Source organism: Camellia sinensis, chromosome 8, assembly GCF_055761805.1.
Source record: "Camellia sinensis isolate YWXY chromosome 8, ASM5576180v1, whole genome shotgun sequence".
Classification (NCBI taxonomy): domain Eukaryota; kingdom Viridiplantae; phylum Streptophyta; class Magnoliopsida; order Ericales; family Theaceae; genus Camellia; species Camellia sinensis.
This window is the reverse complement of record NC_138968.1, coordinates 9506229-9522047: the sequence shown is the minus strand read 5'-3', so window position 1 is coordinate 9522047 and position 15819 is coordinate 9506229. Positions and strand designations below refer to the sequence as shown.

At 33.9% G+C, this 15819-nt stretch overlaps 3 protein-coding genes across 4 annotated transcripts; all 3 read right to left on the bottom strand.

Moving 5' to 3' along the window:
• Nucleotides 1–1504: 1504 nt before the first annotated feature.
• Nucleotides 1505–5280, bottom strand: LOC114259254 (uncharacterized). 2 transcript variants are annotated; one of them, XM_028199265.2, is made up of 8 exons: nt 4941–5280; nt 4112–4398; nt 3396–3545; nt 3198–3296; nt 3001–3099; nt 2630–2899; nt 2202–2435; nt 1505–2091 (listed from the first exon to the last, which is right to left on the bottom strand). In XM_028199265.2, exons 1-8 carry the CDS (start codon nt 5104–5106, stop codon nt 1801–1803), a joined length of 1596 nt encoding a protein of 531 aa, XP_028055066.2. In that variant the 5' UTR covers nt 5107–5280; the 3' UTR covers nt 1505–1800. The 2 variants fall into 2 exon arrangements, with proteins under 2 accessions (XP_028055066.2, XP_082740801.1); XM_082884675.1 differs by having other exon boundaries at nt 3001–3083; nt 3281–3296; nt 4941–5256.
• A 6432-nt stretch (nt 5281–11712) lies between these two features.
• LOC114259221 (uncharacterized) lies at nt 11713–15546 on the bottom strand. Its single transcript, XM_082882021.1, has 6 exons — nt 15333–15546; nt 14797–14971; nt 13223–14380; nt 12726–13124; nt 12264–12500; nt 11713–12165 (listed from the first exon to the last, which is right to left on the bottom strand). Exons 3-6 carry the CDS (start codon nt 13316–13318, stop codon nt 11854–11856), a joined length of 1044 nt encoding a protein of 347 aa, XP_082738147.1. The 5' UTR covers nt 13319–14380; nt 14797–14971; nt 15333–15546; the 3' UTR covers nt 11713–11853.
• LOC145788670 (NAC domain-containing protein 62-like) lies at nt 13337–14962 on the bottom strand. Its single transcript, XM_082884924.1, has 3 exons — nt 14797–14962; nt 14019–14380; nt 13337–13480 (listed from the first exon to the last, which is right to left on the bottom strand). The coding sequence occupies exons 1-3, from the start codon at nt 14960–14962 to the stop codon at nt 13337–13339; spliced, it is 672 nt and encodes a 223-aa protein (XP_082741050.1).
• Nucleotides 15547–15819: the final 273 nt, after the last annotated feature.

The window sequence follows — 15819 nt, the reverse complement described above, 5'->3', positions numbered from 1 at the left end:
ACTAATTAGTCGTGTCTTGAACATAGATAATTTTTAGAGAATGAAACATAAATGTGAAACAAAAAAATGCATTCCAACATAAGAAGCCCACTATATGCAAGACTTACTTTTTGTATCTGTATTTTATTTTGTGAAAATTTTCACATTTAAATTTAGTCAAAAACATTTTGGTGCTAATGCAATGCAATGCAAGTATGGAGTGGGCATACAAATTGGGTTCCCATCTTGTCCCTCCTAACGGGTGACATTTCATCACAACGGTGTTATTAAAATCATCCCTAGATGTCCCACCAAAAATATGGTAGCCATGTGCGAGTGTTAAGCATCTGAAAAAAAACCAAAAAAAAAAAATGTCCTCAAATTAGATTAGCAATTATCTCTTTCATTCTGGATTTTGGAATATATGCATCTTGACCTATTCAGGATCCATGTTCATTGAATACAAATGCAATTATTTTTTGTTTTTTTTGGATTCAGTGTGTTTGGTTTGAGTTTTGTGGATTAAGTTTTTGAAAACTGAGAATTTTTTGATTTTCTTATTTTTTTGTTTTTAGTGAATATTTTTAAAATTTTAAACTTTTTTTTTACTTTTTTAGATTCACCTTACTTAGATGTATCTAAAAAGTAAAAAATTTGTGAAAAAATATTTTAAAAAATTAATAAATACATAGAAATACAAAAAAAATACTGAATTCTTGTATTTTTTTTTATATTTTTGGTATTTAGTGAATTTTTAAAAGTTTTTTTTTACAATTTTTTTACTTTTTAGGTGTATTTATGTTAGGTGTGTCTAAAAAGTAAAAAAATTGCTTAAAATATTCAAAAAATTAGTAAAAACAAAAAAACACGAAAAATAAGAATGTAGAATTTTCTGAAAAGTGTTTTTGGAAAAATGGAACCAAGCAAGGTAAAATTTAGACATTTTATGTACACATATGTTAAGTTTAATGGCTAAAATACTCCTCTTTTTTTTTTGTTGAGTTTAGTGGTTAAATTATCATTTTTCCATTGGGTAACAGAAATTAAAACCTCAGAGTTTATTTTGTTATAAGAGTTTTTTTTTTTATTTTTTTATTTTCCCCTAAAATAAGGATAAATTACCATATCATTTTTACTTATTTTCTAATTAATTTTTCTATTTATATGACACTACTCTTTATAAAACACCCGGCACAAAATGAAAAGAGAAAGTATTTTATTATAATATTCAAGAATGCAAGCATCAATATTATTCAACAAAAGAAATTAAAATAAAAATTTTATAAACACAAAATACGTCATTCATGTTATGCACATAAATTTCTAGTAAAAACAATGTGGAGTTACAAGTGATTGCCAAGGTCATCTAATTTGCTTTTATGGAATCTTTACACAAGAAGAAGAAAAAAATACAGATTCTTGGTGGTCATTTTGATATGTCTCAGCACAAGCATTGTGTAATGCGTAGGTAAACAAAATTTAATTGAGAACCAACATGGAAACTGAGAGATAAAACAATCTTGAATTGGCCCACCCTAACAAGAGAAATCAGATTAGATAGATAAAAGAAACATACGCGAAAGGTTTACCAGACTTGAAGCTAGCTATAACCTAAATACTTCTACATCATTTCCATTTCAAAATTCTACAGACGTACAAGTCCAACTGCTGTTGTATATACAAAGTTAAAAGACTGCATAGGAAGAAAAAAAAAATATATATATATATAAGCATAAACAAAATGAACGTCCTATCTGTCTTATCCCGGTTGCCTGATTAGAACATTAACCATGGGCCAATTTCTCTGATCAACTTCAAAACTCAGCGCATCTCCATAAACCCACAGAAACAATGGACAACACGGCCAAAAAGTACCCCAAGCATATGCATAGATGAGAAAAAGAAGAACAATGCAGGAGGAGCTTTCAAAGACGCAGAAGGAACCTCTTCGTCACCACTTCTTGGAAAATCACTTCTTGATTTCATGTTCCAAGCCAATTCTTGAGCAACTTTTGTGACATCACTGGACTTGGAAAGGGATGTATCCTGGGTTTCGTCTATGATAGCATCAGGATCAGCAGTGACACTATGCTCTTCTTCAGCTCCTTCAGCCTGCACAAAATGCCAATTATATAGATGCCAATTATATAGATGGAGGGTTTAAAATCAAAGGAAAGGCATTATCACAATCTGTACAAAAGTTTCGCTGACAAACTTCTCACCTTAGCTTCATGGTTTTCTTCGTTGTAGCTCAAATCTGTAAAATTGCTCTGGTACAAGGATGGATCTTGAAGTTTCTTCTGCAGCCTGTTTCTTCTTCGTGCATTACCCTGTGACCCAAAGTTTTTGGAACTAGTTTGATCACGAGGTTGGCGAGCCCTTAATTTGATTCCGGTTCCAAAAGTGTCAACATTGCTGACGACATTGCTATTACTGCTTGATCCTTGAGAATCAAACTGCAGTGTAGGAAGTAAAAAGTCAATTTCCAAGTGTACATCACATGGAACACCACAATGCAGAATAATTTGATAAGCATCATTAAAATTAGGCAATTCATGGCGTTCAAGTTGGAGACTAACAAAAGTCAAAAGTTAAGTTGTGAATTTGCAAAATCATAAAGCCTGAAAGGTCCTCAGAGACTTCAGCGTACCTGTGCCCAAGGCACTTCTGTGTCAAAATAGGAGACCCACCCATTAAGATTAATATAATTAAGGGGCTCACTTTCAACAGCCAAATTCTTGTAACTTCCAGAATCTTTCGCTACGACTGAAGCCAAGTGCTCAGTCAACACCCTATTGGGGTCAGGACCAACATGGAGCAAATTTAACGAGTGCGATGGGGATTGAATTTTGTCAAGGAAATCTAGTGGTTCCAGACTTGGGTCAACAATATGTCTCAACAAATCTGGATCAAGATCCGGCTGAAGCAATCAAGAAAGAATAAGCAAATTACATGACTATGATTCATTCTCACCACAAAGATAGTTGAAAAGTTAAGCTAAAAATAAACTGTACTTCTCACTTGGAAAATCGATTTATCTCCTGCATTATCAGCAACACAGTTCTCAATAGGTAAAGGACTATCAAGAGTTGTTCCGTTTGAACCTTCAGTGATCTTATCCTGAAAGAAAGAAAGAATAAGCAAATTATATGAATGTGATTTCATGCTCTCATAAAGATAGTTGATAAGTCAAGCTAAAAATAAACTGTTCTTCTCACTTGGAAAATCGATTTATCTCCTGCATTATCAGCAACACAGTTCTCAATAGGTAAAGGAGTATCAAGAGTTGTTCGGTTTGAACCTTCAGGGATCTTATCCTGAAAGAAAGAAAGAATAAGCAAATTATATGACTGCAATTTCATGCTCTCAATAAAGATAGTCGACAAATTAAGCTAAAAATAAACTTTTCTTCTCACTTGGACAATTGATTTATCTCCTACATTATCAGCAACACGGATCTCAATAGGTAAAGAAGTATCAAGAGTAGTTCTGTTTGAACCTTCAGTGCTCTCACTCTGCATTATGTCTAGCTTCTTCTTGATTAACTTAAACAGGACATATGAACCCTGCAGAAGGCAAAAAATTTGGTAAAATGAATTAAGCGAGCCATTATTTGAATTCTGATTCACAAATTTACTGAGAATCTCCACACACAAACTGAGCTGATAATTTGAGCCTAAAGAACCAATACATTGAAATATAGCATCAGTTTAAATCCAGAAAAACAAGAAAAGGTTTTTTTGAAAGCTAAACATGATAATTATTACTTCTAAATAGCAAAGTTCCAAATCAATGCATATCAAATATTTTCATCAAATTCAAACTATGATGACAAAGAAAAGACTCATAAGCTACAATCAATCAGACTTGAAAAGAACCACAAGATATAATCCATGTTATGAAAAAAAACAATGAGACCTGAAAACAATCAACTACGCTGTCAATGCCTTTCAAAAATTATGAAAGGACCACCATTCATTTCACTAAGAATCAAGAACTTGCCATAGGTACACAAACTTAAACACCATTTGAGTTCATGGATCTTAATTAGCCACCACAATCAACACATGAGAGAATTACAAATCAAACGGAATTAGTAGAAATTGAAGACAGAGGAGATCAAAAGTTGAACCTGCCCTGGATTAGTGCCGTCAAGCACATCACTGGATGCACAGTACTCATGTATCACCCAGTTAGTCTTCTTCGGCCCTTTACCAGAACGCCCAGTGTAGAACACCAAAGTCTTCTTCTCGCCAATCTCACTCGTTCCATCAACAGACTTGATCAATCTATTCCTGCCCGTCACTTTCCAGTACCCAGCCCTAGTCGCTCTGTTCATTCTCTTTCGGCTCCTATGCTCAAAATTTTTGGGACAGAAGAAGATCCACTTATTATCATTCGTCTCTATCAGAGACATACCTGCAGTTACCCAAAAAAAAATAATAATTACAAAAATAATTATTAAAAAAAAAGAGAAGAGACCTGACCAGGATGGGTGACACACGGACACAAAGTAGAATACACATACAAGAATTGTAAAAGCACATACACACAAAAAACACAAGGGTTTATGTGGTCACCCAAAACTAGACTGCTTCCACAGCTGATCAAAAAGGTTACAAGAGTTGATCCGCAGTCAAGTAGTTAGCCCTAATACTATTATGAGAGTAATCACAAGAGCAAATTGAAGCTCCATTTACATCCAATACACATAAAACACATACCCAAAATGCTTACATAAAAACATGTACGTTGCTTACATATCACAAAATTGGGACTTTCTGATCAAGTACTGTATATCAATAATCAAAGAAGAAACCCCAATACAAGTATGATTAATCACCACAGAAAATTGAAGTAAATCAATACACATAAACACATACCCAAAATGCATACACAAAATTCGGACTTGTTTATGATCAAAGAAAATCAAGAATCCAAAAAAACAGAAAGAAGATTACCAGGCAAATCCCAGGGTTCCAAATTACAGAGATCAACAACACGAATATGCCTGACAGCCTCTTCATCGCCATTGATCTTGGAGCGTAAGAAATGATTGATGAGTTCTTCGTCCGTCGGACTAAATCGGTACCCTATCGGCAGAGCATTCAAGGGCAAGATTTCCATCTCCAAAATTAAAGAGAGAAAATTCAAACAAGAGTCACCGTGGAATGTTACGAAGATGGACACCAAAACAGAGAGAGTGAGAGAGTGATAATGAGAGAGACAGAGACAGAGAGAGAGGACGTTGCTGAGATTTGGGGACGTTAGGACCAAAGACCCGCGTTTTTTTTTTTTTTTTTTTGTTATTTTGACAAGTGAATCGAAAATATTATTATTATTATTATTATTATTATTATTATTATTTTGAAAGAAGTAAAAAAAATTAAATTTTAATCAACTTTTTAAAATAAACTTATATATCAATATGCTCTGTTTTTTGGAAGAAATTACATGAGCAATTTTTTTTTTTTTTTTGTAGAATATTTTATTTTATTTTTTAAATCTATAAATATGCTCTGTTCAGTAAATATTAATTGTTTTGGTAAATTTCTCTTTTAGTATGTTAAAGTTACTGAAATTAATGTTAATAGTAGAAAAATATTGAAATAATTAAAGATATTTATATATATTTCATACAATTGACGAATTATTTTAAAAAATAAAATAAAATAAAAAACACAAAATTGTTAGTCAAAAAATCGAAGCGTCCTATTATTTTTTCCAACAGACTATAATTTGAAAGTTTACGCCCACCCTTCAATACAAACTACAATTAAGAAAAATTGAATATACACCAAATGTCATGTATAGTAATAACTTGAGGTCCTCTTCCAAGTCAACTGTGTGGCAACCAAGGATTAGAAATTAACAAATTATTACTCATAATATTATATTATTTTATCTTATATGTAGTGAAATTTTGAGAAGTTGGTAAAAAATTAATTTTTTACTTTTTAATTTATTTTATCTTTTTATGAATAAAAAATGTGAGAAATAATATAATTTAAAATGAATAAAAAGATAAAATTTATTTTATTTATTTATTTATTTATTTTCTTCCCAAAATACCCCGCACATTGGAAAACACTAACTAAAGAGTCGTGCGCTGCAAGTTTGAGGTGTGAACATGAAGAATGGGACGTGGAAAAGGGCAAAAGCACTTGTTAGAATCTTTTCCTGCAATTATATTTAGGTGAATGGTGAAATTTGGTGGAAAATACATAAGTGGGACCCTGATATCTAAAGCTTCCAAGCTCCCATCTCTCCCTTTACTGGTTCCGTTTGGTGTGGTTGTTAAAACAGTTTATAAATTATAACTTAATAAATTATAAATTATGACTTTAATTAGAAGTTATTAATTTGTTTGGTGTACATGTTGGATTATAGATTTAAATTGCTGAGTAGTGTTTGTTAAATAAGCTGTGAAATAACTTTTTCAATTAATTTTTATTTTTTGTTTGTCTACATTTCTCATAAAAAATAATAATAATAATCTATAGTCCATTTGAGTCTTTTTTTATTTTTAAAAAAATAAAAAATAAAAAAATTTAAGAATATAACTAAAAATTAATATGTTCACAGCAGAAGCTGATAATCAGAAGCAAGGGGTGAGCAGCTTCTCAGAATCAGTTTTTTTGAGTTAAAATAAACTGTTAGAATCAGAAGCTGTTTGAAATAAGTTTAACCAAACAGTCCAAAATAACTTTTTCGAAGTTAAAAAGCCATAAGTTAGCTCTGAAAAACTGAAACAAACACTCCCACTGTCTTTTGGTGGTGGAGGATTTGGAGCCATTATTGAGAAATTGCATTTCAGTTTACATTAGAAAAATAATTTCATTTTTATGAGATTTAAGCTGCTTTTTTTTTTTTTTTTTTTGGTATAATGTAAGTTATTTTCTGTGTTTAGTGCAAGTTTTTTTTTTCTGTGTATGTACTAAAAAATATTTTACTTATAATACAATTATTTTAAAATTATTCCAATGCATTTCCCCTTTCCTTCTATCTCATGTTGTCATCCTTTTCAATTATACCCTTAAGAAGTAGAGAAATGGACAATGGAAATTAATTAGAAGCTCATCTTTCACCACAAACACTCAATCTATGGACGATGAGAAAAGTTTAGTCTACTTTAGAATTTTTGCATCTCATCAAAAGGTTAAGAGTAATTCTATCTACTTACATTCAAGTTTTAAAAGTAAAGGGTTGCTTAGGGTGTCCTAAATAAGTGTACTTTAATTTTTTTAAATTAAAAAGTTGAGGAGAAAAATATAGATGTTTGAGTTAACTTTTTGACTTTTTATGAAAAAATATGTATTAAAAAATTGTATAAATAAGTGTGTAGGAGAAGACAGTGTAGTAGGCTGTACGGATTGGCAGTGCAGTCGGCTGGGTGAGTAGATGGGAAAAGATTTTCAGGCTTTGATTAGACAGTGTTGTTCGGCCCGTGGGGGCCTACCACGGGTTCCGTTTTTCTAATCGGAACCGTGCAATGTGTAAAACTTGTGAAGTACTATATGCTTATAAAAAATCACGTTGATTGGATATCGATAGTTATCTGATCCTATTAATTTTTTTTGTCAACTATTAACTATAACACCATTCATTTTTTATACAAAACTGATTTGATCATGTAGTTAGCGATATTCGATAGATGTGATTTTTTACAGACATATAGTACTAGACGAGTTCTACATATTCAACAGTTCAGATTATCAAAACGGGACCCATGGTAAGCCCCCACGGGCCCAACTTTACCATCCAACTTAGTGAATGTACACATGTAATTTTTTTTTTCCTTTCATTGCAGTTGCTTTGACATCAATTCGTTGATGGGCCAAAAAGTTGATTTGTATTTTAATATTTGTATATTAATTTTTGTATATTTTTTTTGATGAATAGTGATAACATTTTAACTTTTTTAGTAACTTTTTGACTTTTTGACTTTTTTTAAAATTGTCAAACCAGCCCTAAATGTTTAGACACTCTTTTACTATAATTACACAATACAACTTTTTATTTTATTTTTCTCTATAGATTAACAAAAAAATAAAATAAATGACTCTTCTCAAGTAAGAAAGAATGTTTTTGTTGGCCGGCTTGAGTTTATTTTTGGGTGATGCGCCAATAAATCCTAAGATGAAAACTTATGAACTGTTTAGTCTTGTGTTTATTTGTGCAGACCAATAAGTCCTATTATAGTGTGATTGATAGAAAATGACGCTAATACGTATGGGGAGTTATGGAATAATAAGGGGGTAAATCTGGTAGTTCGCTTATATGGAAATTACACATTCAGTTGTGATTCATACACCCAGTGGGGGTCGACCCCCAGTGAGGTGGCGACCCCCTATTCGCTGAAAACACAAAAAAAAAAAAAAAAAAAAATGTTTTTGTTTGGGCTAATCCCGGAGTGACACCTCGCTGGGGTCGACCCCCAATGGGGGTAGGAAGCATTTCTGATTACACATTTGGGGCTTCTTTTATATGTTGTTAATTGAATTTCAGATTGCATGTTGGGAAAGATTCTATGGATATCTGTAACGTTCATCAACACTGACGTGGTTTTTGGTGCAATGTAAATGGGAATCGCATAGTTTTCGGTGTCGATTTAGCAAACCTAGATCCCACACATTTGTGAATTAGGATCCCTAACATTGACCAAACCCTAAGAACGTTTGTCAAGCGTAACATCAGTTCGCAAACGGCACAAAAATTGGGGCGGATGAGGTCTGCGACGGCGAGGGTTAATACATTTAAAATTGGTTTCAGCTATGAAGAGGTCATCCGATCGTGAAGTTGGTGTTGAGTAACAATGACAATGTGAAATGAAGGTTATGTATTACCGTCCTTCTGTGTACATTGAAATGTAATTTGGGGTTGTGTTCATTGGTGATGTTTAATGTGTAATGTGTGATCGTTTTACATGGTTGTTTTGGTGGTGGTTGTGGTGGACTGTGTTTGTGGAAATATTATGTACGTGTTAGTGAGGTGTCTGTCGACCGATGTTTGTGGGTCATTTGTTGGTGTGTGTATTGCAGATGTTTGCAAGCCCTGATGGTGGATGTTTAGGGGCTGACAATGGTTTAGATTAGGGTTTTGGTTGTCTATTTCGTATATTATTGCATGTGGTTGTTGTAATGTAATGTTTGGGTCATTGTTATCATGGAGCTAAGATTTGTTTATTTCAGTTGTATATTTTTACAATGTTTATTTATTTATTTTTTAAACAATGCTTTGTAATGTCATGTTTTTACGTTGCTTTGTTTTTTTTTTGGATCATACACATGTTAACGGGAATGATAGATGTGGCTTTTTTGGGCAATACACATGTTCGGGTCAATGTTGTCAGGGGGGTTGTATGTTTTTACAATGCTCTGTCACGTAACGCACGCAGTACAACAATTGATAGTGTAATGTGTGTGAATGTTCAGTCATTGTAATGATGCATTATGTATTAGTAGTTTGTGATATGCGAGCAGTACTAACATAATTTGTTGGTGGTGATATGGAATGTTAATAACATTTGTAGTCGTAAAAATGTAATGTTAACCGTATCGATGTTAATGAACAAAACAACATTAGCAATTGAAACTCATCCATCGTATATCACTCTATAAAAATCAAACACACAAAAATGGAAATGTAAAGCGTTATCATCTCAATTATTACACACAAATAAGCAAAAAAGAATCCACCAAAATTATAACAAGGGTAAATGTGTAAACTCCGCCCGTACCAAATCAAAGGAAAATATTCCTTACCAATTAAAATAAGATCAAATGGTTCATAAAAAAAAATAAAGGATTAAATGGATCATCATTCCGTAATTTAGGATTTACTAGTAAATTCTCCTTTATTTTTAAGCTAATCTTGTGTTGTTTTATTTATGAATCCTATTCCTGTATACTTTTGAACATATATCTTGAGCGTTACTATATATATTTATAATAATAACCTCTATAAAGAAAAAAACAGAATAAAAAACAAACAATCACTGTTTTTCTTTCCTTTTTCTTTAATTATATAAAGGGGAAACCTTTGTCTCAAACTGTGAGTGGAGTAATCTTTGCTTTGGTAACATCTTCCATCAAGAGAGTACTTTGTCTCCAACTTTAGCATCGTTTTTAACTTACGATAATAAATCATCTGAATTTCCTAGCAGGAATGAGAATTTGTCATTACTTCATTAATTTGTTTAGCTCTCTTATTGTTTATTTATTCATGTGATTACTACACTTTGTCTCTTGCATCTCACAGTTTCTAAATGTGATATTTTAACCTTATACACTTCCAAAAGCTCGATTATGGTAATTAAAAAAGCTTTAAGGTTGTGACAAAGGTCCAGATTTGACCCTTCAAAGAAAAAGGATCCAAAAGGTCTCAACCCCATGCAACCTATTTAATACTTGCTTACCAAGTGCGAATCTTTGTTTCAGCGGTAACCACTGCTAAACGCTCTAGAAAGTCGAACAACATTTGATTACTCCTTTCTTCAAAATCTAGTATTACCATTTGGTAATCTTCACTGAAATATGTTTCAATTGAATAATCAGGCCTGGCACCAACATCATCACCCGGCTTAACCACTAAGAAACCCGCAGCGTAAGGAACATGAACATCATTTATTAGAACCGTCTCCACATCAGCTACAATGAAAGGACGCCTCTCCTTACTCCTAGGTTTGAATGCAGGGATACAATCGGGATAATTACGCTTTTTCCTATCCATATCTTTCACTTCTTGTGGCTCACAGCCAACTGAGCCAGAATTAATTAATTCCCAGAGTTGGGCATCTACAAATGGAGAGAGAGAGAGATAGAGACAGGTTTACTATAGTTTCATGGTTTCATGCTTGAACCAGTGACCAAATTTTCTCTCTCCGTCTCCCTGGTCCCAAATCATCTCCAAATCATGTTGAAGTAGAAATGTTATGATTCATGAATCATTCTGGTAAAAAAAATCTTACGACTATATTACGCATATTCTTATATGATGCATGCAATATACATCTTTAAGGGTACATACTATTTTCATTGGCATTTGTGTGTTAGTAACATTATTATTGATAATCCAACTTAGATTATTCTTCGAGATAATCACCTTTACTATCTTTAAATTAATCTTAAACAGCTGCCTCCCATTTAAAAATAAATAAATAAATTGCAGAGGAAAATAGGTGCACAGAGAAGGGACCAAACGAACAGATTTTCTTCTCTTAGTTATTTATTTATTTTTGTCACACTGTGACCTCCCTATCTCTGTTAAATAAAGAAGCTCCCTACAGCTCTTGGCTCTTGAGCATGTTGGCGGATTAGGAAACAGCTGAAAGAGCTGTTAACTTTTTATTTTATTTTATTTTTAAGTAAAGGACTCGCTTTCCCTAACTAAATAAGGGTAGAAGAATAAACTGTTTCTCGGGTTTGTCTCAGTGAAAAGAGTAAAAGTCATTCAAACTATGGGTCAATTTTTAGTTAAAAAAGACAGTAGTCATTCAGGGTCAGTCCCAAAAATAGGTCGGGGAAAAGCAAAAGTGAGATGTGGGTTCCTTCCGAAAATTTTGCCCACTTTTGGCAAGAGAAATCAAATTAGATAGATAAATGAAGAGAGAAAAAAAAAAGAAGGGTTGAAATCACCCACATCCAGTAAACTGAAAGGTTTACCAAACTTGGAGCTACAACATAAATACAGAACACATCTCCGAATAGTACATTGTGTACAAGAAGGCTTCCATTTCAGAATATTACTTAGATGTCCAAGTGCTGTTGTATATAAGAAGTTGATATAGACATAATTACCCTATCCATTGTATCTTAATTACCTGATTAAAACATTAACTAGGGGGCCAATCATACACAAAATAAGGTCTCTTCTCTAATCAAATTCAAAACTCAAGCCATCTCCATAAACCCATATAATGACAATAGGTAAACCTATAGCCAAAAGTACCCCAAGCACATACATAGATGAGGACATGGAATGCAATGCAGGAAGAGCTATCCATGACACAGGGGGAACCTCTTGGTCGTCGCCTCTTGGAAAATCACTTCCTGATTTCATGATCCAAACCTGTTCTTGAACAAGTGTTGTGACATCATTGGACTTGGAAAGGGATGTATCCTGGGTCTCATCTACGATAGCAGCAGGATCAGCGGTGACACTAAGCTTTTCTTCAGCTTCTCCAGCCTGCAAAATAAAAAAAGGCAATTATAGATATGGAGTTTACAATCCAAGAAGAGGCATTAACCCAATCTATACACAAGTGTTGCTGACAAACTTCTCACCTTAGCTACTACTACTTTTGCTTCATGGTTTTCTTCCATGTAGCTCAAATCTCTAAAATTGCTGGGGTAAGATAAACGAAAACGGCCCTTCCGCGCGTTTCTTCGTGTACCCTGTGGCCCAAAGTTTTCGACCCGTCGTTGATCATGAGGTTGGTGAGTCCTTAATTTGATTTCAGGTCCAGAAATATCAGCATTGTTGACGGCATTGCTATTATTGCTTGATCCTTCAGGATCAAACTGGGGTGCAGGAAGGAAAAAAAAGTCAATTTTCCTAGTATGAGAAGTTGTCTAATAACACAACACATGGAACACAACAACAAAATGCAGAATAAATTGATATGCAAGCATCATTAAAATTAGCCAACTCATGGCATTTGAGTTGGAGACTAACAAAAGTCCAAAGTTAAATTGTGAACTTGCAAAATCATAAAGCCTTGCAGGTTTTTGGAGACTTCGGCATACCTGTGCCTGGGCTGCTTCAACAGCCAAATTCTTGGAACTGCCAGAATCTTCACAGGTCTGTTCATCTGAGGTAGCTAGGACTTGGAGACTTCGGCATACCTGTGTCTGGGCTGCTTCAACAGCCAAATTCTTGCTACTGCCAGAATCTTCACAGGTCTGTTCATCTGAGGTAGCTAGGACTCTAGATAAGTGCACAGCCATATACAGTTCGTTTGTTCCATAAGGAGACTGAACCGCATTGTGGTCTGGACCCACATCATTAGAGATAGGTAAATGCATGTCATTCGAACAAAGACTGTACCACGGCAAGTGCAAGGGGGAAAAGATTTTGCCAGGGGAATCTAGTGGTTCCAGATTTGGGTCAACAAGATGTCTCCACACTTCTTGATCAAATTCCAGCTGAAACAATCGAGGAAAAAAATAAGAAATTATTTGATTGTGATTTCACACTCTCCACAAGAGAGTTGATAAATTAAGCTTAAAAAAAAGGTTCTCACATCATCATTAGCAGCACATCTACCGTATAAACTCTCAGAATTTTGAGCGAGCCAACTGTTGCTACTAGAAGGTAGCTTTTCAGTTAGGGCATTCATCCTAGGAGTCGCCAACTCTTATGGCATAAATGATATAATTGTGGCAGAAGAAGAAACATTCTTGTCAACTTCATTGCAGATCAAACCTTCAGTGCTGTCATCCTGCTTTCTGTCTAGCTTCTTGTCATGCTTTTTCATTAACTTAAACAGGAGAAATGATCCCTGCAGAAGGCACAAACTTTTGGCAAAATGAATTAAGTGAGCCAGTATTTGAATTCTAATACATAGATTAAGTCAGAATATCCTAAAAACAAACAGAGCTGATAATTTGAACCTAAATAATCAATAAACTGAAACATAGCACCAGGTTGATTAAGAAGAACACAGAACTGATATTATTGAATGCTAATCCATCAAAAAGAACCATATGTTATAATCCATTAAAAAAGACATCAATCAAACATGAAATGAATCAATTATGCCAGTGCCCTCCAATTATGAAAGGACCAAAGAAAGGCAAATCACATGCGTCTTAGGATGTCTAAAAAGGACCTCATCCCCAAATTAATTTGTTAACACAGAAATTTCTCCATGTTAAACTAAACCCAAATGTTCAAAAGCAACAGAAGCAAAAAATAGTCGGTCCATTTTCCACATCATGTCCAAACTTACCCCACCATTCATTTCACTAAGAACCAAGAACTCACCATTGGTAAACAAACTCAAACATGATTTGAGCTAATGGGTTTTAATCACCCACTAGCCATGACATGACAAAATCACAAATCAAACAGAATTCAAAGAATTTAAAGACAGAGAAGGACATCAAAAGTCGAATCTGTCCCGGGTTAGAACCCCCAAGCCCGTCACTGGTTGCAGAGTACTCGTGAATAACCCAGTCAGTCCTTTGCCCTTTAGGAGCACGCCCAGTATAGAAAGCCAAAGTCTTCTTCGTGCCAATCACAGTTGTTCCATTAACAGATTTGATCGATCTATCCTTGCCCGTGGCCTTCCAATACCCAGCTCTAGTCGCTCTGTTCGATTGCTTCCCGTTGTTATACTTGGAATCTTTGGGACAGAAGAAGATCCACTTATCATCATTCGTTTCTATCAGCGACATAGCTGAAATTACACAAAGAAAATAGACCTAATAAGTGAGTAGTGATTTCTACAGAAGCTCTAGCCCCCCAAGTATGAGTAATCACCAGAGCAGGTAGTACTCATCTGGTACCAAATTGAACCTACATTTACCTCCACTACACATAAACACATACCCAAATTCTTTATATATATATATATATATATTTATTTATTTTAACAAATGCAAGTTGTTTTGAAACATAATTCCCAATCCCAAACAGTTTTAAACTTATTTCTAAACCCAGGTTGTTTGATGAAGTCATGTTGAACTTTCCATCAAAATTTTAAGTTTAAAACTGCTTGGATTTGAAAATTTTGATGTAAAAAAACTCTCCAAAATCAAGCATATGAACAATCCAAAAAGAGAAAGAAAAATCCAAAAATGTTTGGATGATTACCAGGCAAATCCCAGGGTTCAAATTTACAGAGATCAACCTCACGAATTTGAGTGACAACCTCCTGATTGCCAGTGATCTTGGAGCTTAAGAAGTGATTGATGAGTTCTGCGTCCGTCGGGCTAAATCGGTACCCTACCGGCAGAGCATTCAAGGGCAATACAGGCATCCCGAATGACTAACAGAGAAAAATGACCAATATTTAGGGACAGAAAACTGAAAAACTGACTTATAGAGCATGTTTGATTGGAAGGATTAAAGTATGGGATTAGTATTATTAATTCGTGGGTCCAATCATCCTATGTTTGTTTTGACATTTTGGTTTAGGACTATTAATTCAATGGATAATTAATCCAATAAATTTGTAGGATTATTAGTAATGGGGTAGGGGTGGGATAGTTAATACTACACTAATTTGATAGGATTATTAATACCTCACTATTAGTATTGTGAATCAAACATGACCATAATAACCGAGAGAGAGAGATTAAAAAAAAAAAAAAAAAAAAAAGAGGATAGGAATCAAACTGGAGATTCACATAAAATTCACTTTGGTTGTTTCGAAGACAGACGGAGTATTTGAAGATGAAAGCATCAGTTGACAGAGAGAGCGAGATGATGTTGTTGGTTGTTGGTGGTGGTTTGGGTGCGAAGGGACCAATGACACTCGCGTGTTTAAATTTTGTGCTGAAATTTCGTTAATTGCCAATGAGAAATTTGAGTAATTATTCAATACAATACTCCTATTCGATTAACAGATTGAAACTGAACATATATACATATTTTTTTGGTTATATCATAAAGAAAAAAACAAACAAAGGACAAAGCCCGTTCATTAGATAATCCAATCATGTCCCTCACTAGCAAGCTTTTAATTTCAGTCAACGATTCATTTACTACCAACATATCTTCAAGTTATGCTTAAAATCTTAACATATCTTTAAATTGTTCATTTATCAATGTACGAGCACGAAATAATCTTCTCGTATAATTCTTTTGATCAAGTTTGTACTCCTCCAAACGTCG